The 25458-nt window shown below is 41.5% G+C and overlaps 1 protein-coding gene across 2 annotated transcripts in view; it reads right to left on the reverse strand.

Moving 5' to 3' along the window:
- Positions 1-25458, reverse strand: part of ASXL3 (ASXL transcriptional regulator 3) — a 158010-nt gene that overhangs the window by 8476 nt on the left and 124076 nt on the right. For both annotated transcript variants that reach the window (XM_044293282.1, XM_044293281.1), the window contains one exon: positions 14950-16849. In XM_044293282.1, the coding sequence (XP_044149217.1) occupies positions 14950-16849 (1900 nt within the window). The remainder of the gene's footprint in view (positions 1-14949; positions 16850-25458) is intronic.

The following is a 25458-nucleotide window of genomic DNA, read 5'->3' on the forward strand; positions in this document are numbered from 1 at the left end:
CAGCCTTCTTGGGGGACTTGAATGAGTTTGTGATGTTGTAAAGATGCAATATTCTAGAAATCACAGGCTTGGAACGACCAACTTCTCTTGCTATGGCTGATAGGGTCACCCCTTTGGCCTTCATCTGGACGACCTGCTGCCGGAGGGTTTCAGTCACTTTGGAACAGCACACCATTTTCACAAAGTGAGTGAAAACTGGAAAGTTAGGCTGCCAGTTACATAGGGTTTGTCAGATCATTAAGGAAATTAGCACCAGTTGCCAGATTAACACCAATAACTTGCAGGTATCTGAAAGTGTTCTCTAATTTTGATCAGTGTTATTTTTCAATTATCTCATTTACATTTTTATTCTGTGCCTTAGAAAAAATACAATTTTTGAAATAATCTTAAAAAATACTGCTATTTTACTCATGTTAGGATATATTCACATGGGACTACACTATGACCTTGACATTTCGGAAATTGTGTGTTCTCTAATTTTGATAGTCACTGTATATAGTTTTTTATGTTTTACTACTTTTTCAACATAAAATCCCTTTTGCGTTGTATGGGGGCTTGTTTTTTTGCGGGACAAGCTGTAGTTTCTATTGGTATCATTTTTGGGTACTTTTTATCCCATTTTTTGTGGCGGTGAAGTGGGCAAAAATGGCAATTCTGGTAGTGTTTTTTATGGGGTACCCCTTGTGCTAAATATTATATGATTATTTTATTCTGTGGGTTGATACGGTTATGGGCATACCAAATTTATATAGTTTTTTATATGGTTTACTACTTTTTAAGCATAAAATAAATGATATTTTGTATCGCCACATACCAAGTCCAAAACATTTATATTTTTTTTAACAATGTAGGGATCACTGTGTGGGGACTTTTTTTTTTGCAAGACGAGCTGTAGTTTCTATAATTTTGGGGTACATATGTCTTTTTGATCACTTGTTATTTATTTTTTGGTGGACATGAGGTGACAAAACTGCAATTATGTTATTTGTTTCTACATTATTTATTATGGTGTTCACCGCGCAGGATTAGTAATATGATACTTTGATAGATCATGTCGTTATGGACGCGGCGATACCAATTATGTGTAGTTTTGTATTTATTTCATTGTTTTAATAACATAAATAAACGGATAAGAGAAAAGACAATTTTTATTTTATTTTCATTTACTTTTTTTTTTACACTTTTTATTTATTTATCAAGACCCATCTGAATCTTGAAGATCCAGTGGGCCAGATCACTATACAGTGCATTGCTATACTCATCTGTTGCAATGCACTGTATAGTTAATGCTACACTTACACTAAGGCTGATCAGACCCTCAGAGTCTGATCAGCATTAGATACATGGCAGCCCAGACACCTTTGCAAGGCATCCGGTTGCCATGGTAACCATCAGGCTGCTGCCATCGCAGCGGCGAGGGCCTGATGGAAGAGAGAGGGAGCTCCCTCCCTCTCAACCCCATGGATGCCGCGGGCAGCTACTGACCGCGGCATCAATGGGGTTAAACTGTCGAGATCGGCCGTTGCAGCAGAGTGTTAGCTGTAAGTTCCTGAGCCGCTGCCATCACAGCCGAGCAGGCGGAAGAGGGGAAATGGCAGCATCTTGGGGCACTGGGGGAGCACTTCAGGGGACACAGAAATAATCAGGGGCACCGCGGCACACAGGGGTTCTTACCAGAGTGGAGGTCACAGCCTGAAACCGGCATTTTTACAGTGCTGCATTCCGATTGGTTAGTCTGCAGAGACTAACCAATCGTAGCACTTGCCAGCAAGGGACCACTCTGATTGGTCCCTTGCCGGCTCTCGGGGAGAGCGGAGACTCCATGACTTTATAGTGTCACAGCCCCGGTAAGCAGTTTGGACGTCACTGCACGTCCAAATGCAGAAATTCACTTGCAATTTGGACATACAGTAACGTCCAAATGCGTGAAGGGCTTAATCTATTTTTCCTATAACACAGCAAAGGTAAACAGCAAAACAAACTTCAAGGGAACCCGTCACTGGGATTTTGTGTATAGAGTATTAACCTGAGATGAGTCCTGTATGTGAGATGAGTCAGGAACAGGACTCATCTCAGGTTAATTTGCATATGTATCAAATCAGTTTTTTTACACAATAAAAGCACACAGAGCTATGGGGACTGGGTATTGTGGATGTGCTAGCGGTCATCTAGCAACCCATGTCCTCAGCTCTATACACAAAATCCCAGTGACATGTTCCCTTTAAGCATTTATACCCCACAGGTGTTTTGCTAAAGTTATTGCACAGCAGATGGTGCAAAATGAAAATTGCAATTTTTACAGAGAAATGCAATTTCAGTGCTCAATATGTCGTGCCCAGGATCTGCCGGTGTGAAAAGTGACCCCTCTCATTATGCTGTACTTCCAGTTTTTTTGAAACATCCTAAATTTGGCCCTAATCTTTTGCCTAGACATACAACAGGGCTAAGGGTGAAAAGGGCACCATGTGCACTTGAGGCCCAGTATTGTGATTTACGCAGCTTACTTCAAGGTATTTATTAGGGGGTGAGGTGAGAATTTTGACCCCATGGGTGTTTTGCTATAATTACTGCACAGCAGATGGTGTAAAGTGAAAATTGCCATTTTTTCACAGATGTGCCCATTATGTTGTGCTCATCGGGTGCCAGTGTGAAAAGTAAGCACCCTTATTATTATGCAGCGTTTCCTAGTTTTAGAAACCCCCTACATATGGCCTTATTCTTTTGTACAAGAGCACTATGCGCACTTTAAAGGGGTTTTCCAAGTTATATATATTATATTTATTTATTTCTATGGGACAGCTCGTTCCTATACACTTGTATTGGAGCGATCCGTACCACTGAAATGAATGGGACGGCTTGGGTGTAATTACACCTGCTCACTGCTGCAGATGTAACGACTAGAAGGTAAACAGTAAAGGGGAGGCAGCGCTGGCACGGTGCGCGCCTTCTCTTCAAGCAGCTGATCGGTGGGGGTGCCAGGTGTCGGACCCCGCCGATCTGATATTGATGACCTATCCTGAGGATAGGTCATCAATAAATATAACTTGGACAACCCCTTTAAGGCCCAATGTGGTGATCTACACTGCTTGTACTGACAGCTATAGAGGATCAGGGGCATAATAAATATGGAACCCCCAAGAAGTGACCCCATTTTAGAAAGTAGATCAATCAAAGTATTGATGAGTGTGTGGAGTGAGCATTTTGGCACCCCATGTATTTTGCAGAAATTAATGCGCAGCAGATTGGAAAAAATGAAAATGGGAAATTTTTATACTCGCGCTAAATCCTTTAAATTGTCAGGCGGGTTCAAGTGGTTGCAAAAAATTCCATAAATGGATGTAAATGACATAACTGCTGTGTGGCCAAAGGGCATGTCTAAGAAGGGAAGGAGCGTCATTTGGCTTTTGGAGCATGCATTTTGCTGGTATGGTTTTTGGGTGCTACATCACAGGGCCGATACAGTGGAAACCATCAATAAGTGACCCTCAAATTATTTATCAAGGGGTGGAATAAGCATTTTGACCCCACAAGTATTTTGCAGAAATTGAGCAGGGGATGCTGTAAAATTAAATTTGTAATTTTTCCACAGATATGGCATTTCAGTGTCCAGTGCAGGTAAGTTGTGCCCAGTGCCACCTCAGAAATACTGGCGAGACATTTATGGGAAACTTCTCCATGTAAGGTAGATGTTTGCTCTGCAATTTATATGGCAAATGTAATGATAGCCACTGCTATCCTCCAGGACAGGGAAGATCTAATATGATCGGCCATTTTGAGCCTTGTTGATAGTGGTTAGGAGCATTTACCTATTTGGTAAATACCCTCTCTATTATTTATATTTCTTTGTTCCCCTCAGTAATAGGGGAAACAGAGTTTAGAGCTTTATATTCTGTTTATTTGCAATTTTCACTCAGTAATCCCCGATGAGCCCCAGCATTGGTATGAAACATGTCATGTTGGGACATGAGTGAGGGTTGCGAGTAGGGATACAGCCGCGTCGGGGACAGGTTCTGGACGGGGTCGCCCCTATCAGGCGCTCTGTGTTTGGTAGGCAGGGACCGATAGCCCCATTCCCTATTACTTTATAAGGTGAGTACTTTAGGGTAATATAGTTTTGGTCCCTTTACAACTTGCCAAAATATATAGGCACCTTCTCAATAGAATAGATCATTGACAGAAGGATCATATCTGGAGATTGCTACCAACTTCACAGTTGAACAAGCAAGACAAAAGGGTAGTAAGTTCCAATTAATTATTTACGTTTATTTTTCACCAATTTAACAATCATTGGAGCTTTATTTATTTTAATCAATTCTGAGTAAAGGTTACGTTTAAAGTTAGTCCATATCCTGAATTGTTTAGTGTATTGCACAGGTTGGAGGAGAGTTTGCAGCTGTATCATTTGCTAGCTTGTGTAAAATACAGTGTACCAACTCAGACACATTGTGCCCCTTAAATACTGAGGAAGGTTCTACTGGGTACGGAAATGCCATAAATGTGTACATAAACTGCTGCTTGTTTACGCTGCAGGGTTCAAAAAGGGAAAGACTACCTTTTGGCTTTTTCAGCACAGATTTTGATGGATTGGTTTATGGGTGCCATATTGCTTTTGCACAGCCTCTGGGGCAGAAGTACAGGTATTTTTTGACAACCATGTGTCTTATTTTCTCTTGATTTTGGGGTATAAATGACTTTCTGAAGCAGGATAAAAGGAAAATCAGCAATTCATCCATTACTTTTTGGATTTTGTTTTTATACTGTGTACTGTGGAGGAAAAATTACAAGTTAACTTTATTTTGCAATTACATTTGACCACTTTTGCACAATAAAAGCATTTTTTGAAAAATACTTTGCGTCTCCATTTTCTGAGCGTTTTTTTTTTTTTAGCAATGGTCTTGTGCGGGGGCTCACTTTTTGCAGGATAAGGTGATGTTTTGATCGGCACCATTTCAGGTACATAAGACTTTTTGATCAATCAATATCATTCTTTTTGGCAGGCGAGATGTCCCCAAAAAATGGTTGTTCTAGCATTTTTTTTTTTTTATGATGCTCACCTGACAGAGATCACATGACAATTTTATAGAGATGTTACGGATGTGGTGATACCTAATATGACTATTGCCAATCACAGACATTAGCCTTGGATGTCTGTTGTGTGAAAAAGCAGAAACTCGGCGGCTATAGCGCCCGCTCTGCGAGTTATCTTTAACCACTTCAGCCCCGCTAGGTGAAACCCCCTTCATGACCAGGCCACTTTTTACACTTCGGCACTACACTACTTTCACCGTTTATCGCTCGGTCATGCAACTTACCACCCAAATGAATTTTATCTCCTTTTCTTCTCACTAATGGAGCTTTCATTTGGTGGTATTTTATTGCTGCTGACATTTTTACTTTTTTTGTTATTAATGAAAATGTAACGATTTTTTTGCAAAAAAATGACATTTTTCACTTTCAGCTGTGAAATTTTGCAAAAAAACCGACATCCATATATAAATTTTTCGCTAAATTTATAGTTCTACATGTCTTTGATAAAAAAAAAATGTTTGGGCAACAAAAAAAATGGTTTGAGTAAAAGTTATAGCATTTACAAACTATGGTACAAAAATGTGAATTTCCGCTTTTTGAAACGGCTCTGATTTTCTGAGCACCTGTCATGTTTCCTGAGGTTCTACAATGCCCAAACAGTAGAAAAACCCCACAAATGACCCCATTTCGGAAAGTAGATACCCTAAGGTATTCGCTGATGGGCATAGTGAGTTCATAGAACTTTTTATTTTTTGTCACAAGTTAGCGGAAAATGATGATGATTTTTTTATTTTTATTTTTTTCTTACAAAGTCTCATATTCCACTAACTTGCGACAAAAAATAAAAAATTCTAGGAACTCACCATGCCCCTCACAGAATACCTTGGGGTGTCTTCTTTCCAAAATGGGGTCACTTGTGGCGTAGTTATACTGCCCTGGCAATTTAGGGGCCCAAATGTGTGAGAAGAACTTTGCAATCAAAATGTGTAAGAAATGACCGGTGAAATCCGAAAGGTGCACTTTGGAATATGCGCCCCTTTGCCCACCTTGGCAGCAAAAAAGTGTCACACATGTGGTATCGCCGTACTCAGGAGAAGTTGGGGAATGTGTTTTGGGGTGTCATTTTACATATACCCATGCTGGGTGAGAGAAATATCTTGGCAAAAGACAACTTTTCCCATTTTTTTATACAAAGTTGGCATTTGACCAAGATATTTTTCTCACCCAGCATGGGTATATGTAAAATGACACCCCAAAACACATTCCCCAACTTCTCCTGAGTACGGCGATACCAGATGTGTCACACTTTTTTGCTGCCAAGGTGGGCAAAGGGGCACATATTCCAAAGTGCACCTTTCGGATTTTGCAGGGCATTTTTTACACATTTTGATTGCGAAGTTCTTCTCACACATTTGGGCCCCTAAATTGCCAGGGCAGTATAACTACGCCACAAGTGACCCCATTTTGGAAAGAAGACACCCTAAGGTATTCCGTGAGGGGCACTGCGAGTTCCTAGAATTTTTTATTTTTTGTCACAAGTTAGCGGAAAATGATGATTTTTTTTTTTTCTCTTTTTTCCTTACAAAGTCTCATATTCCACTAACTTGAGACAAAAAATAAAAAATTCTAGGAACTCGCCATGCCCCTCACGGAATACCTTGGGGTGTCTTCTTTCCAAAATGGGGTCACTTGTGGCGTAGTTATACTGCCCTGGCAATTTAGGGGCCCAAATGTGTGAGAAGTACTTTGCAATCAAAATCTGTAAAAAATGACCGGTGAAATCCGAAAGGTGCACTTTGGAATATGTGCCCCTTTGCCCACCTTGGCATCAAAAAAGTGTCACACATCTGGTATCGCCGTACTCAGGAGAAGTTGGGGAATGTGTTTTGGGCTGTCATTTTACATATACCCATGCTGGGTGAGAGAAATATCTTGGCAAAAGACAACTTTTTCAATTTTTTTATACAAAGTTGGCATTTGACCAAGATATTTTTCTCACCCAGCATGGGTATATGTAAAATGACACCCCAAAACACATAGCCCAACTTCTCCTGAGTACGGCGATACCAGATGTGTCACACTTTTTTGCTGCCAAGGTGGGCAAAGGGGCACATATTCCAAAGTGCACCTTTCGGATTTTGCAGGGCATTTTTTACACATTTTGATTGCAAAGTTCTTCTCACACATTTGGGCCCCTAAATTGCCAGGGCAGTATAACTACGCCACAAGTGACCCCATTTTGGAAAGAAGACACCCCAAGGTATTCCGTGAGGGGCATGGCGAGTTCCTAGAATTTTTTTATTTTTTGTCGCAAGTTAGTGGAATATGAGACTTTGTAAGGAAAAAAGAAAAAAAAAGAAAAATCATCATTTTCCGCTAAATTGTGACAAAAAATAAAAAATTCGAGGAACTCGCCGTGCCCCCCACGGAATACCTTGGGGTGTCTTCTTTCCAAAATGGGGTCACTTGTGGCGTAGTTATACTGCCCTGGCAATTTAGGGGCCCAAATGTGTAAGAAGTACCTTGAAATCAAAATGTGTAAAAAATGGCCTGCGAAATCCGAAAGGTGCCCCTTTGCCCACCTTGGCTGCAAAAAAGTGTCACACATCTGGTATCGCCGTACTCAGGAGAAGTTGGGCAATGTGTTTTGGGGGGTCATTTTACATATACCCATGCTGGGTGAGAGAAATATCTTGGCAAAAGACAACTTTTCCCATTTTTTTATACAAAGTTGGCATTTGACCAAGATATTTTTCTCACCCAGCATGGGTATATGTAAAATGACACCCCAAAACACATTCCCCAACTTCTCCTGAGTATGGCGATACCACATGTGTGACACTTTTTTGCAGCCTAGATGCGCAAAGGGGCCCAAATTCCTTTTAGGAGGGCATTTTTAGACATTTGGATCCCAGACTTCTTCTCACACTTTCGGGCCCCTAAAAAGCCAGGGCAGTATAAATACCCCACATGTGACCCCACTTTGGAAAGAAGACACCCCGAGGTATTCAATGAGGGGCATGGCGAGTTCCTATAATTTTTTTTTTTTTTTGCATAAGTTAGCGGATATTGATTTTTTTTGTTTTTTTTCTCACAAAGTCTCACTTTCCGCTAACTTAGGACAAAAATTTCAATCTTTCATGGACTCAATATGCCCCTCACGGAATACCTTGGGGTGTCTTCTTTCCGAAATGGGGTCACATGTGGGGTATTTATACTGCCCTGGCTTTTTAGGGGCCCTAAAGCGTGAGAAGTCTGGAATATAAATGTCTAAAAATGTTTACGCATTTGGATTCCGTGAGGGGTATGGTGCGTCCATGTGAGATTTTATTTTTGACACAAGTTAGTGGAATATGAGACTTTGTAAGAAAAAACAAAAACAAACAAAAAATGTCCGCTAACTTGTGCCAAAAAAAATGGCTGAATGGAGCCTTACCAGGGGGGGAGTGATCAATGACAGGGGGGTGATCAATGACAGGGGGGTGATCACCCATATAGACTCCCTGATCACCCCCCTGTCATTGATCACCCCCCCTGTAAGGCTCCATTCAGACGTCCGCATGATTTTTACGGATCCATGGATACATGGATCGGATCCACAGAACGCATGCGGACGTCTGAATGGAGCCTTACAGGGGGGTTATCAATGACAGGGGGTGATCAGGGTAATCAGGGTGATCACCCCCGTCACTGATCACCCCCCCTGTAAGGCTCCATTCAGACATCCGCATGATTTTTTACGGATCCATGGATACATGGATCGGATCCACAAAACGCATGCGGACGTCTGAATGGAGCCTTACAGGGGGGTTATCAATGACAGGGGGTGATCAGGGTAATCAGGGTGATCACCCCCCTGTCACTGATCACCCCCCCTGTAAGGCTCCATTCAGACATCCGCATGATTTTTTACGGATCCATGGATACATGGATCGGATCCACAGAACGCATGCGGACGTCTGAATGGAGCCTTACAGGGGGGTTATCAATGACAGGGGGTGATCAGGGTAATCAGGGTGATTACCCCCCCTGTAAGGCTCCAGGTCACTGATCACCCCCCCTGTAAGGCTCCATTCAGACATCCGCATGATTTTTTACGGATCCATGGATACATGGATCGGATCCACAAAACGCATGCGGACGTCTGAATGGAGCCTTACAGGGGGGTTATCAATGACAGGGGGTGATCAGGGTAATCAGGGTGATCACCCCCCTGTCACTGATCACCCCCCCTGTAAGGCTCCATTCAGACATCCGCATGATTTTTTACGGATCCATGGATACATGGATCGGATCCACAGAACGCATGCGGACGTCTGAATGGAGCCTTACAGGGGGGTTATCAATGACAGGGGGTGATCAGGGTAATCAGGGTGATCACCCCCCTGTCACTGATCACCCCCCCTGTAAGGCTCCATTCAGACATCCGCATGATTTTTTACGGATCCATGGATACATGGATCGGATCCACAGAACGCATGCGGACGTCTGAATGGAGCCTTACAGGGGGGTTATCAATGACAGGGGGTGATCAGGGTGATCACCCCCCTGTCACTGATCACCCCCCCTGTAAGGCTCCATTCAGACGTCCGCATGATTTTTACGGATCCATGGATACATGGATCGGATCCGTAAAAATCATGCGGACGTCTGAATGGAGCCTTACAGGGGGGTGATCAATGACAGGGGGGTGATCAATGACAGGGGGTGATCAGGGAGTGTATATGGGTGATCACCCGCCTGTCATTGATCACCCCCCTGTAAGGCTCCATTCAGACGTCCGCATGATTTTTACGGATCCATGGATACATGGATCGGATCCGTAAAAATCATGCGGACGTCTGAATGGAGCCTTACAGGGGGGTGATCAATGACAGGGGGTGATCAATGACAGGGGGTGATCAGGGAGTGTATATGGGTGATCACCCGCCTGTCATTGATCACCCCCCTGTAAGGCTCCATTCAGACGTCCGCATGATTTTTACGGATCCATGGATACATGGATCGGATCCGTAAAAATCATGCGGACGTCTGAATGGAGCCTGACAGGGCGGTGATCAATGACAGGGGGTGATCAGGGAGTGTATATGGGTGATCACCCGCCTGTCATTGATCACCCCCCTGTAAGGCTCCATTCAGACGTCCGCATGATTTTTACGGATCCATGGATACATGGATCGGATCCGTAAAAATCATGCGGACGTCTGAACGGAGCCTGACAGGGGGGTGATCAATGACAGGGCGGTGATCAATGACAGGGGGGTGATCAGGGAGTTTATATGGGGTGATCAGGGGTTTATAAGGGGTTAATAAGTGACGGGGGGGGGGTGTAGTGTAGTGTAGTGTGGTGTTTGGTGGGACTGTACTGACCTACCTGAGTCCTCTGGTGGTCGATCCTAACAAAAGGGACCACCAGAGGACCAGGTAGGAGGTATATTAGACGCTGTTATGAAAACAGCGTCTAATATACCTGTTAGGGGTTAAAAAATTCGGATCTCCAGCCTGCCAGCGAGCGATCGCCGCTGGCAGGCTGGAGATCCACTTGCTTACCTTCTGTTCCTGTGAGCGCGCGCACCTGTGCGCGCGCGTTCACAGGAAATCTCGCGTCTCGCGAGAAGACGCGTATATGCGTCCAGGAGGAATAAAGCAACCACCTCCCGGACGCATATACGCGTACGGCGGTCGGGAGGTGGTTAAAGAGACAACATCCACTGTACGTATACCACACGTCGTCAACGGATTATAGAGGGTTGTCCGATGCCACTCCTGGGTCCCCAAAGGTTTCCACTTCCTGACCTGATCCTCAACAAAGGACATGGCGGGCTATGCCTGCTCTACGAACCACTGGCCACCTGACTGCCCACACCTCAGCCAGACCTGCATGTCATACTAAGATCAGGAAGTAGATACCACTGCGGGCCCGGTAAACGGGGAATCAGTGTGAGTATCCCTTTAAAAAAAATAATAATTACACCATTCCCCTGCCTCCCGAGACAACACCTTTAAACTTTAATCAAAAGTGATTTAAACCTTAAAAGTACCAAAATACTCAAGTCTGAGTAACCATCCAAAAACATAAATAATCCAATCTCTATCCACCCCGCTTCCCTTTTTTTAACTTCATGAGCCACAGTCATTTATGCAGGGATACGAGGTGAGGTTGGGTTTGCTCTACTTCAGCATGGTTACTCTAGATTTTAAACAAATTACTAAACGTAGCATGTCATTCAAAAATACATCCAAGGACATCAAAGGTGATCTTATGGCATAATGCATTCACCATTTATGAACCACTGTTCGTCTCTCTCCGAACTCAGAAGCTTTGTTTGACCTTGTCATTTCTATTCAATACACAAACATTCTGAAATGCTGAAAGAAATTATTGTGAAACACAAATGTGATTTTTCCTTAATGCATGGCATAATTAGCCAGCGAGATTCAGTTAATTGCTATTCAATAATCAAGAGGACAAATGCAATTCAACATTGCATTCATTTTTATAGGATTTATGATGCTGATGTCCTGGTGAAACTGTTAGGAGACACATATTCTCCCTGAGCAACTGGTACTTATCCAGCTTTTAACAATAACAAATGATGCGCTTCAGAAAGGCAAGAAAAAACGCAAAAGAACAAAAAAAGAAAATCCATGGATCTTTTTAAATGTCAAATATAATGGCAATATGTAGAAAATACATATCTTTAAACTATATTCTGTGTTCAGATATAATGGTTCACCCTACTAAACTGCTGATGAGTGCTGATTGACTAGGAAACATGTCGATCAGCGCTAGTTTGCATCAGTCTATTACACAAACCAATGCAATGGGGGAAGAACAGGTCTATTACTCCGAGAGACGTGCTACCAATAATTCTTCCTCTTTCATTACGATGAAAGATGCAAATCAGCTCACAGACGAGTTTATCGATGGTACGATTATATGGGCCAATTATCAAGTGTTCCTATGAATACTTGGCCTGAAAACCATTCAAGGGAACCTGTCATCAACTTTATGCTGCCCATACTGACGGCAGAATAAAGAAGAGACAGGTGAGTTGATTTCAGAAATCTGTCATTTATAAGTTAAAAGTAAGTGGTTGCCGAGAACCAACATCACAATCCTTGCAGACTGGGCCTGGAAAAGAGTCACGACCACCTGAGAAGAGTCCTGGTTATTCATGAATTCCTGCTCTCCTGCCCACCTCTTCGACCTAGTTTTCTCCCTTTCTCTCTAGGAGAGAACTGCCAGTCATCAGCAGATGAGTGATAGAGCAGGAGATTATGAATATCCATGACTCTTCTCAGGTAGATCTGACTCTTTTCAAGGCCTGGGCTGCAATGATTATGAGGCTGGTTCTCAGCAACCGCTTACCTTTAGCTCATGTGTGATACACCGCTGAGATCCGCATTTCTGTCAGTATTTTATGCTGCCCTCAGTGAGCTCAGCAATAAGTTGATGACAGGTTCCCTTTCAGTCTAATAGGGCCTTTAGTGTTACACAATAAGCTTCTGATGGTAGATGATATTTAACTCTCTAACAACCCATGACTGATATATCTGTACAGGATATATCCTTTATTAGCATCTCATGGGTACTAGCTAATGTCTTTACGAGATCGCAGCAGGGGCTTGGATGACATACGGTATACAGCCAACCTTCTGCCACAGCTGTCAGGATTTGAGTAGTTTAACCCTGTACATGGTGTGGTCAATTGTGACCACAGCATCTAAGATGTTCAACAGAGGAGGAGCCTCCCTTTGTCTGGCCATCATCGCGTACCAATGCAGTATGATGGCAGCTGCATGCTAGTATATTGCCGTCAGACTATGATGTATTCCAAAGTAGTATACAAAAGATCAAACAATCCCACCTTCTAGTACTCTAAGGGCCAATTTTTCTAATTTCCCAATCCAAATAAAAAATCAGAAAAATTAGATAATATATCTATGGATCTTGGAATGCAGAGATACAAAAACTACCTTTTTCATTCCATGAAAAGTTTTTATTATTCAAAAAAAAAATATATATATACATATTTGGTATCAATACAATTGTAAGGATAATGTAAATTAAAGGGGTTGTTCTGCCCTTTATATTAACCTCAGATATTTATGACCTATCCTAACAATAGGACAAACTCTTTAAAGGGAACCTGTCACCCAAAAATCGCCTATTAAGCTGTTTACAGTACCTTATAGTGCTGTATAGTCGTTTCCTGATGCACTTTTTGTTAGTTTTGCCGCATGTATGCTCAGTCAGAAATCGATGTTATATTCAGCTGCTGCCCCGTGCTTCAAGTCAGGCTTGAAGTCACGGGGGCAGCGGCCTCGGCGTCTTACATGGCCCTCTCCCCGCCCCCTGCCTCTGTGACTGACAGCCGAAATCCGATTCCAGGGACCGCGCTCAACGGCCGCATGCGCAGTAAAGGGCGGCAGGAGCGCGGTCCCGGCTGCCGCGCGTACTACGCGCCGTCTTACTTTCGCCGCACTGCGCATGCGCCCGACATCCTGTATCAAACGCGCCCGCGCCCAGATGCCGGGCGCGGGCGCGTTTGATACAGGATGTCGGGCGCATGCGCAGTGCGGCGAAAGTAAGACGGCGCGTAGTACGCGCGGCAGCCGGGACCGCGCTCCTGCCGCCCTTTACTGCGCATGCGGCCGTTGAGCGAGGTCCCGGAATCGGATTTCGGCTGTCAGTCACAGAGGCAGGGGGCGGGGAGAGGGCCATGTAAGACGCCGAGGCCGCTGCCCCCGTGACTTCAAGCCTGACTTGAAGCACGGGGCAGCAGCTGAATATAACATCGATTTCTGACTGAGCATACATGCTGCAAAACTAACAAAAAGTGCATCAGGAAATGACTATACAGCACTATAAGGTACTGTAAACAGCTTAATAGGCGATTTTTGGGTGACAGGTTCCCTTTAAATTACATTATCATTACAATAGTAAAGACATTATATTAGTATATTATATAATATTAGTATTAACGTGTCATTTTTACTGAAATGTAAACAGCAAAAAAAAAAAAACTAACTAAAAATAATGGTGGAATTGCATTTTTTTGTGCGTTCCTTCCAAAACATTTAATAACCGCTAAACAAATTACATGTATTCCAAAATAGTGTTATCGGAAAATACAATTCATCTTGCATAAGATAATCGCTGATTTAAAATACATAGCCATCTTCTACTAAGGAAAACTTTCTACAGCAGGGATCAGCTCTAGCTGCTGCGAAACTACAATTCCCAGCATGCACACAAATGGATGTTCCTGTAACTTCCAAAGAAGTGAAAGGAGGACTCTGGGGGTTGTAGTTTGAGAACAGCTGGAGTGCTGGAGGTTGCTGATGCCCAATATACAGTATGTCCTAACAGGTCACTACCACAGGACTGCCCTGGGGGCCTTATGCTGGCCCCAGACTGCCATGTCAAAGCTGTCAGGCCAGGCTATCACAGTACAAAGCAGGAAAACAAAGAGTCCCCTCCCTTCTTTTATACTAGATGCCAGAATCAGTATTGATTGTGGCAAGTAAGGTGGTGCATGCTGGTATAGGAGACTTCTTTGATTCCTGCCTTTCTAGTAGGAGTCTGGTTGTCAGTCACAACTGGGCTTCCCCAGTGATTACTAGATCATTAGGACATAAAATTGCATTCTATTTTGGCTAGAAGACTGAAATTAGGATGGTACATCCATTTATGTGAAGGCGTTAACCAGCAAGTGAACACAAACTTCTAGATAAAGAACACTTGCTTTAAAAGACAAGTCTAAAAACTGGTTTTGCATTAATAAATAAAATAACATATGTGTTATCAAGTTATAGTGTGAGATTAATACTTTTATATAAAAGACTTTCTTACAGTTTTTCAATCATTTTCACAATAGCTGGAAACAACAATAAGCACTCAGTCGGCCATCTTACCTTGAGAGGTGGAACACGAGGTTCTTCTCTAGGTGGCTGTTCCCTTTCAGATTGACTTGAAACAGAAGATGTTCTACTATAGTGATCATCATCTATTCTGGGTCTCTTTTCTTTGTAATTACCAAAACTGTGCTGCTCTGCAGTTTTTCGCTTAGAAATTTCAGACTCTCGACAAACTGCCTCTGTTTGTTTATTATGGTCATATGACTTATAATGTGAACTGTCTGGCCGACTTTGGGAGTTTGCCTGTTGCTTGTGAGGTTTACTTCTGGTCGATTCATAATATCCAGATACTTCTAATGAGACTGCATATAGTTTGTCATGAGACTTTGAGTGAACAGACTCATTACTCCTGGAGTATGTTCCCTCAAATCCTTCTCTTGAAGGAGATAAATACTTTTTTTCAACAATACGATAATGGCTTGAATGGTTTTTAATTGTTATGGTGTCTGGTGGGGATAAATGGGGTGGTGATGCTACATTTGGTTTCTCATGGTCTCTTTCAGAATTACAGTGCTTCAGGTTGTCTTCAGACAGTGAAGTATCAGAGTTTGGAGTTGCAGAATTATATTTAATTGCTTCTGAGCTTTCATGCTCAGTGCCAACAGTATCTGCTTGGGAGGCCTCTGAGTAACCATCAGTCTCATCCTTTGAAGGTGACTGTGATGCATCAGATGTGGTCGGGGAGCTTTCTTGCTGTAGCAGTTCATTTGAAGCAGGACTATACCCAGAAGATGCATCAGAAGTAACAGGTGCATTTGGTGCATGTCCAGTTTCAGAGGTCAATGCTAAGGAGGACACCGACGATGTTTCTGATATTAAAGGTACATCCGACATTGGAGATGCTTCCGAAGTCAATGGCAAATTTGATGCCGGAGAAGCTTCAGGTGTCATTGGATGGTTAGAGGAAGGAGATGCTTCGGATATGACAGGTGAGTTGGAAAGAGGTGAAACATCTGAAACAACAGAGGTTGGTGGGCTTTCAGTTAAAGGTTTTTGTTGACTTTCAGCTTCACCAGTTTCAAAGCTTGAAACTTCAGACAGAGAAGCTGCTTCAACAGATGCAGGTGTGTAAGGTTCCTCAGAAGCAGACTGCATGTCACCTCCTGGTGAAGTCAGACTAGCACATGCTTCCTCTGGACTTTGAGAAGAAAATGATGTCTCAGAAATGCATGGCGTTTCAGAGAACTGAACATCTGGTTCACTGATGTGTTCCATTTGTACATGAGCCACCTCCTCCGTTGATAACAGGTCAGCGGCAGCTTTGGGAGCAACACACTCTGATTCATTTGTATTTTCAACTGAAGTGTTTTCTGGTTCAGCATCTTTAATAGGTGAAGTCTGAGAGGCCACGGGTGATGGAGACCTGCATTCATGTATATCACTTGAAACTTCCAACATGTCATCTTGATGGTCATCAGATTTTACTCCGTCTGTATTTGCATCCATGACAGGTAATAACTCATCCTCCATGACATCACAAGAGTCCACATTTTCTGGAGGCAACTCTTGTTCCTTGTCCTGTGCATTTTCACTGGTCGCTTCTTCTTCAGATATCTCAATTGCAGCTTTATCATCATCTTCTTGGCATTCACAAATGGATGTTTCAACTTCTTCAGCAATTTCCTCATGAATTATTGATTCTTCAGATATCAGTATCTCTTCCAGTGCGGTTTCTCCAATGATGTCTTTGGATGGAACATGCTCCATGTTACACACCGTTTCCTCAATAACTTCAGTTTCTAACATAACTGGTGTTTCATTACTATTTGGAGTACTGTTTTCACACTGGATGGATGGACCTGGTAAGTTGAGAGAGGTTTCTAGAGAGCTGCTTTCATCTTCACTGCTGTTTTGCCCAGAAGTCAGTTGTAAAGATTCTTCCTTAGAAATTCCAGATCTGTGAAGAAAAAACAGCAAACATCTAATACAGACTGATGTTCTTTGTAAATCGTTTTAATATGAAAGGCAATTAAAAAGCAGTTATAGAAGAACTTAAAAAAATAAAAATGTAGATTTTGCAATAGAAAAAAACCTATTGAAATTACTTAGATTTGTGAATTGGTTACTAATACAATGTGGTCAAATTTTTATCAAAGTCACAATTATAGACAATCTAACAAAATTAATAACAGAAACAGTTGTATCGTTCATGTTTATAGTGAGCAAAATCATCCACATTGCAGGGAGAAAAAGTATGTAAATCTGACTTATTCAAAGGCATACAAAGTCTGGTTACCGACAAATCTGGTTCTTCTAAAAAAAATACTAGTTAGAAGACCTCCGAAGATCTGTTATAGAGATGTACAAGGGTGGAGAAAAACTAGAAAAGCATGAATAAAAACCTGGGTGCGGATAAAACAATGATTAGACAAATTATCTACAAATTGACAGTTCTGGATAGTTGCTATGGGCAATCATGACAAACTTGAGGAAAAAAAAAAAAGTACAGAAAAAGATCTACAAAAGATTCTACAAACTACAAAATGCAGTGTCCACTGACAAAAAACACTGAACAAGAACGGCGCTCAGCTGCTGCTATTAAAAAAAAATGTGGTCCAAATCACGTTTGCCCAAAACCATCTGGGTCTCCACACTGCACCTGGAAAAACGTTCTATTTATAGATGAGACAAACGTGAAACATTTTACCATAAATTCTTAAAGCTACGTCTATATAAAAAAGAAAAAAAAAAAAGAAACATCAACACCAAAACCTCATCGCAACTGTAAAGCATAGTGGAAGGAGCATCATGGGCTGCTTTGCTTCCTCTTGGCCTGCACGCTTTCAGTTACCTCAAGCCAAAGAGACGTTGGGCGATACAACAAGACAATGACCTAATGCACAAGTAAATCAACTAAAGAATTGTAACTTAGTCTTTCTCGCAGAACTCTGCATATGTAGTCATTGCGTTCAATAGAAGATATGTACAATACAGCTGTTACTAGAAAACAATCAGACCACATTTCATTAGTAATTAATCCGGAAATCCAGGTAATTCCAAATGGTTCACTTACTTTTTGTTGCAACTGTAAATAAAGTTATACAAAGTGCTGTGCACCTGAGGTTGTGCATGATCCGTAAAAAGCTTTTGCTCTTCAAATGTAAACAATGAAACTGCCTAAAAGAACACACATCACAGCACAGCTTTCATATTTCAAAACAAACAATGTTTCTTTTAGACTGTTTCATAAATCTCCTCCGTGTTTCTATTAATTGACATTAAAGGGGTTTTCCGGGATTAAACTTTTATGTTCCATTAAACATGCCCTGGGCATGCTAACATACACTGCATATCCAATATGGATCTTTTACCTATTCTGCTCTGTTTGCTCACTTTACGAACCAGTCATGTGACCTGAATAAAAGCAAAAAGTCAATTCTGAATTGTCAATCCTACTTTGAGCGCTGCAGGTTACGGGTGTGGTGGGTCCTGTTCCCAAACCTAGCTCAACTCTTACATTGAAACACAATATTGAAACCGCGCTGCTCTCCAACAGCTCCACTCAGACCACTTCAGCGTGTGCCGACATTCATCAATACGCCAATTACCGTTTTCTTGCCACACATCTATTCGCCTCTCCTATATTGGTCAAGACCAGATAGGCAAAGCTAGTGAAGCACCGCAATGAGTGTTAATCTCAAACCAGCTTTTATTATACTCACAAACTTGAGAGGAATACAGGCATATCAAACTATTTGACCGGTTTCCCGTCTATCACCCGACCCGTGTTTCACCTTCCCTTCTTCATGGGGTGCATATCCCGCCCATCAAGGGCATGTTTTTTATATACAGGTTCGGCTCCTCCTTCCACCTACCTAACATTCTCTTAATTTGCTTATGCGTTAAAACAAATATTTAAAACCTAAAAATACATGATTCAGATGATAAAAAGCATACAAAAAAATGCATCTAAAAGAATATTGCCAAACAAAATCTCATCCCCTCTTAGGCTGGTTTCACACGGGCGTTGCGGATTAGGTCCGGATGCGTTCAGTGAAACTCGCACTATTTTGCAAGCAAGTTCAGTCAGTTTTGTCTGCGGTTAGTTGTTCAGTTTTTTCCGCGTGGGATGCAATGCGTTTTGATGCATTTTTCACGCGCGTGATAAAAAAATGAATGTTTACAAACATCATCTCTTAGCAGCCATCAGTGAAAAATGCATTGCACCCGCACTTGCTTGCGGATGCAATGCGTTTTTCACACAGCCTCATTCACTTCTGCCAGGGCTGCGTGAAAAACGCAGAATATAGAACATGCTGCGATTTTCACACAACGCAGAACTGATGCGTGAAAAACAACGCTCGTGTACACAGACCCATTGAAATGAATGGGTCAGGATCCAGTGTGGGTGCTATGCGTTCACGTCACGCATTGCACCCTGCGCGGAAAACTCGCTCGTGTGAAAGGGACCTTAACAATGACATCTCTTTCCATTTAATAATCACATGTCCACGTATGGCCAATTAGAAACCACTACCATGATGCATTCATAAAATCCCAGCTGCCCCTCCCGTAGATACCTATTCACACCATCCACTCTATACCTACTATAAGATTTGGTTTTTTTATATATAATTCCCATTCTGTACTTCTCGTCATAGAACTTTATAATTTTACACACAGAAGACACACGGATATACAAACTAGCTCCTGCTCGGTAAAGAACAAGATGTTTATTTTTATACCAAACAGGGTTTCAAGTCTAATTCCACATTTAACCCTAAAGGTTGCAGGGTACCCAGATTGTAGATCCACTCTATCTCACGGCGATTGATCTTAGCGATTGGATCCTCCCCCTGCCATTTATTAGTCACTCGCTTGACTTCAACAAACTTTGACCCTGATGGGTTTTTATGTGCTTTTTTGAAGTGTGCCGAAACACATTGGGCCAGATTTATCATTACACTTATAGCTCACTCCTCTTTTACATATGTCCAAAGTCACTTCTGGCCAAGTCAGATTTATTAATGGTCCTTTAATACTGTGATAAATGTGGTTTGACGGTAGCAGTTTATACTTCGGTAAGCGGCTTTACAAAAGTCACACGTCTTTCCAAAAAAGTAGCATGTTCTATTTAAAAGTCGCTTAAGATAAGCATAGTCCTCACTGGAGTGAAAATGCGCAATTTTTTGCAACTTTTTAAAATTGTCGCAATAGTAAATCTGTCTAGAGATTAATTTACATAAGAAAACATGCCCACTTTCAGAAAACTGACGAGCATAGCGCAGAGCCAACAAAAGTCGCAAATTATTGCGCAGTTTTAGCGATTGTGCAAAAATGTGACTTTTTCACTCCATTATTTTGACAAGCTAATGATAAATCTGGCCCTATGTGTTTCTAGTCCCTTTTTTATATTTCTGATATGTTCCTGCATTCCTTTTTTCACTGTTCGTCCTACATACTGAAGTCCACATGGTCATTGCGTAAACGACTCCTATAATTTCGCAGGATAATTCACCTTCAATCCTAAATGTACCCCCATTGCTTCTAGATACCACTTCAGTTATATTGCGCATTCTATCTTATTTCTGACAGTTTCTGCATGGCATACAAAAACCGCACCATGTGAACACATGTTTTTTGCCACCTTCTTTGTTTAAAGGCAGACAGCTGTGTACAAGCCGATCTTTCAAGTTGGGTGCCTTTCTAAATATAAAATCTGGGTGGGCTGGGATCACATCCCCCAGCACAGGATCATTTTTTAAGACAGACCAATTTTTCTTTATAGCATTTTTGATTGAACCCATGTTGCAATTGAATTGGGTAATAAAGGAGAATTTATGATCTTTCCTCTTCAACCCCTATTTCTTCCCTACATTTCTCTAGATTTTTCTTTCTATATCCTTTTTCCGAGAAGCGCTTCTGTATCATATTACTCTGGTGTCTATAGGTTTCTATCTCTGTACAGTTTTGGTAGATTCTATTAAACTGTCCCTTTGGGATATTTTTAATCCACGGACCATAATGGCAACTAGTAGTATCAATATATGCATTTACGTCCTTGGGTTTAAAGTAAGTCTTTGTCTTTAATACACTTTCCTCCACAAATATAGTAAGATTCCAAAAATTTATGCTCACTGGGCTTATGGTGCTGGTAAAATTTAAGTTCCAGCAATTAGTGTTAATACTTCACAAGAAGTTCTCCAGCCCTAATAATTCTCCCTCCCAAATTACCAGACAATCAATAAACCATTTCCTTAAACACAGTTTACCCTTATCTTGTTTTACGTTCAATATGGGTCAATATATTCACTTTCCCTCGCAGCCATGAACAAATTTGCGAAACTGGGGGCGAATTTCGCCCCCATCGCCATATCGGTTATCTGTAAATAAAATTATTCATAAACCAGAAATAATTATGGCTTAAACAAAAATCAATACACTCAATTAAAAATTTACCCTGTGCTTCAGAAATGCTAGAATCACTTTTCAGTTGATCCTGAACTGTCAACCCTTTTTCCTTAGGGATTATCGTGAATAAGGACGTCACGTCTACTGTGGCTAAGTACATGTTCTCAGTGAATAATCCAAAACTTTTCAGAACTTTTAACACATCACCCGTGTCCCGCAGGTATGAGGCTGTGGTAATTACATATTTTTGTAAGTAATAATCTACATACTCCCGTCAGCCTACTTGTTACAGAATTTATTCCCAAGACTATGGGTGTCCCCGGTGGGGCAATGAGGATTGTATGAATCTTAGGGAGTTGGTATAATACCGGTATCACTGGATATTTATTCCTCAGATATTCATATTCTTTTCCATTTAATATACAGTGAGGAACAGAAGTATTTGAACACCATGCGATTTTGCAAGTTCTCCCACTTAGAAATCATGGAGGGGTCTGAAATTTACACTGTAGGTGCATTCCCACTCAGAGACAGAATAAAAAAATAAGGAAATCACATTGTATGATTTTTAAAGAATTTATTTGTCTTGCACAAGTATTTGAACACCTGAAAAACAGCAAGAATTCTGGCTCTCAAAGACCCGTTACTGTGCATTTAAAAAGTCCAGTCTACTCCACTCATTAATCTAACTTAGTAGAACCTGTCTGAGCTCTTTAAAGACCCCTGTCCACCCCACAGTCAGTCAGACGCCAACTACTACCATGGGCAAGACCAAAAAGCTGTCAAAAGACACCAGAGACAATATTGTGGACCTCCACAAGACTGGAAAGGGCTACGGGGCAATTGCCAAGCAGCTTGGTGAAAACAGATCAACTGTTGGAGCAATTGTTAGAAAATGGAAGAGGCTAAAGATAACTGTCAGTTTCCCTCGGACTGGGGCTCCATGCAAGATCTAACCTCGTGGGGCATCACTGATGATAAGAAAGGTTAGTAATCAGCCCAGAACTACAAGGGAGGAGCTGGTCAATGACATGAAGAGAGCTGGGACCACAGTTTCAAAGGTCACTGTCGGTAGAACACTACGCCGTCATGGTTTCAAATCATGCATTGCACGGAAGGTTGCTCTGCTCAAGTCATCACATGTCCAGGCCAGTCTGAAATTTGCCAATGACCATCTGGATGATCCAGAGGAGGCAGGGGAGAAAGTCATGTGGTCAGATCTCAGATGACCAAAGCAGAACTTTTTGGTCTAAAACTTCACTCGTCGTGTTTGGAGGAAAAAGAAGGATACGTTGCATCCCAAGAACACAATCCCTACTGTGAAGCATGGGGTGGTAACATCATGCTTTGGGGGTGCTTTTCTGCAAAGGGGACAGGACGACTGCACTGTATTAAGGAGAGGATGAATGGGGCCATTTATTGCGAGATTTTGAGCAACAACCTCCTTCCCTCAGTCAGAGCATTGAAGATGGGGGGTGGCTGGGTCATCCAACATGGCAACGACCTGAAGCACACAGCCAGGATAACCAAAGAGTGGTTCGTAAGAAGCATATCAAGGTTCTAGAGTGTCCTACCCAGTATCCAGACCTAAATCCAATAGAACATCTTTGGAGGGAGCGGAAACTCTGTGTTGCTCAGCGACAGCCCCGAAACCTGACAGATCTAGAGGAGATCCGTGTGGAGGAGTGGGCCAAAATCCCTGTTGCAGTGTGTGCAAACCTGGTCAAGAACTACAGGAAACGTTTGACCTCTGTAATTGCAAACAAAGGCTTCTGTACCAAATAGGTAAATGTCCCTAAGTGGGACAACTTGCAAAATTGCAAGATTTTCAAATACTTCTGTTCCTCACTGTACCTTTTTTTATATCCTTTTTCTAAAAGGGCCTCTATTTCTCTCTTGAACTCCATAGTCAGGTCTTTTTTCAACACTTTATAGGTAGACTTGTCATCCAATAACCTTAGCATTTCTGCCTTGTATTTTTTTCTATCTAATACCACAACCCCACCCACTTGTCAGCGGGTTTTATCACTATCTCAGCTTTCGATTCCAAAGCTAACATGGCTTGTTTCTCCCCATACTTTAAATTATAATGTGTAGGTTCAGTGTTATTATTCTCTAATTCTTTCAATACCCTTCTTCTAAAAGCCTCTACACACTCATTCTCCTTAATAAGTGGACAAAACCTAGATTTTTCCCACAACCCAGAGTGAACTGCTGTCTCTCCCTTTGTTCCATTATTTTCTATTTTCGGTCTTAAAATGGCATATTTCGCTATATTTAATTTCCCTATATACTTGTGTACATCTAAAAAGGTCTCAAATTTGTTCATCGTTCTGAACAAATGGAACAAAGGGAGAGACAGCAGTTCACTTTGAGTTGCGGGAAAAATCTAGGTTTTGTCCACTTATCAAGGAGACTGCGTGTGTAGAGGCTTTCAGAAGAGGGTTATTGAAAGAATTAGAGAATAACAACACTAAATGAATAACATTATAATTTAAAGTATGAGGAGAAACAAGCCCTGTTAGCTTTGGAATTGAAAGCTGAGATAGTGATAAAACCCGCTGACCAAGGGGGTGGGGTTGTGGTATTAGATAGAAAAAATACGAGGCAGAAATGCTGAGGTTATTGGATGACAAGTCTACCTATAAAGTGTTGAAAAAAAAAAACGACTACAGAGTTCAAGAGAGAAATGGAGGCTCTTTTAGAAAAAGGATATAAAAAAGGAATATTAGATGGAAGAGAATACGAATATCTGAGGAATAAATATCCAGTCATACCGGTATTATACCAACTCCCTAAGATTCATAAAATACTCATTGCCCCACCGGGGAGACCCATAGTCTTGGGAATAAATTCTGTAACAAGTAGGCTGACGGGAGTATGTAGATTATACTTACAAAAATATGTAATTACCACAGCCTCATACCTGCGGGACACGGGTGATGTGTTGAAAGTTCTAAAGAGTTTTGGATTATTTACTGAGAACATGTACTTAGCCACAGTAGACGTCCTTATACACGATAATTCCTAAGGAAAAAGGGTTAATGGCAGTTCAGGATCAACTGAAAAGTGATTCTAGCATTTCTGGAGCACAGGGTAAATTTTTTATTGAGTGTATTGAATTTAGTTTAAGCCATAATTATTTCTGGTTTATGACAAATTTTTATTTACAGTTAACCGATATGGCGATGGGGACAAAATTCGTCCCCATTTTTGCAAATTTGTTAATGGCCGCATTCGGAAAGTGAATATATTGACCCCATATTGAATGTAAAACAAGATAAGGGTAAACTGTGTTTATGGAAATGGTTTACTGATGATTGTCTGCTAATTTGGGCGGGAGAATTATTGGGGCTAGAAAACTTCTTGCGAAGTATTAACACTAATTGCTGGAACTTAAACTTTACCAGCTCCATAATCCCAGTTAGCATACATTTTTTGGATCTCACTATATTTGTGTAGGATAGTGTATTAAAGACCAAGACTTACTTTAAAACCACAGACGCAAATGCATATATTGACACTACTAGTTGCCATTATGGTCCGTGGATTGAAAATATTGCAAAGGGACAGTTTAATAGAATCTACCGAAATTGTACAGAGATATAAACCTATAGGGAACAGAGTAATATGATACAGAGGCGCTTCTTGGAAAAAGGATATAGAAAGAAAAATCTAGAGAAATGTAGGGAAGAAATAGGGGTTAAAGAGGAAAGATACAGTAGAGAGGAGAAAGATCATAAATTCTCCTTTATTACCCAATTCAATTGCAACATGGGTTCAATCAAAAATGCTATAAAGAAAAATTGGTCATTCTTAAAAAATTATCCTGTGCTGGGGAAAGCCCACCCAGATTTTATATTTAGAAAGACACCCCACTTGAAAGATCTGCTTGTACACAGCTGTCTGCCTTTAAACAAAGAAGGTGGCAAAAAACATGTGTTCACATGGTGCGGTTTTTGTATGCCATGCAGAAACTGTCAGAAATAAGATAGAATGCGCAATATAACTGAAGTGGTATCTAGAAGCAATGGGGGTACATTTAGGATTGAAGGTGAATTATACTGCGAAATTATAGGGGTCGTTTACATGCTGGAGTGCCCATGTAGGACGAACCCTGAGAAAATTAAAAATTTGTGTACAGGAACATATCAG

The sequence above is a fragment of the Bufo gargarizans genome, chromosome 5 (genome assembly GCF_014858855.1).
Source record: "Bufo gargarizans isolate SCDJY-AF-19 chromosome 5, ASM1485885v1, whole genome shotgun sequence".
NCBI classification, from domain to species: domain Eukaryota; kingdom Metazoa; phylum Chordata; class Amphibia; order Anura; family Bufonidae; genus Bufo; species Bufo gargarizans.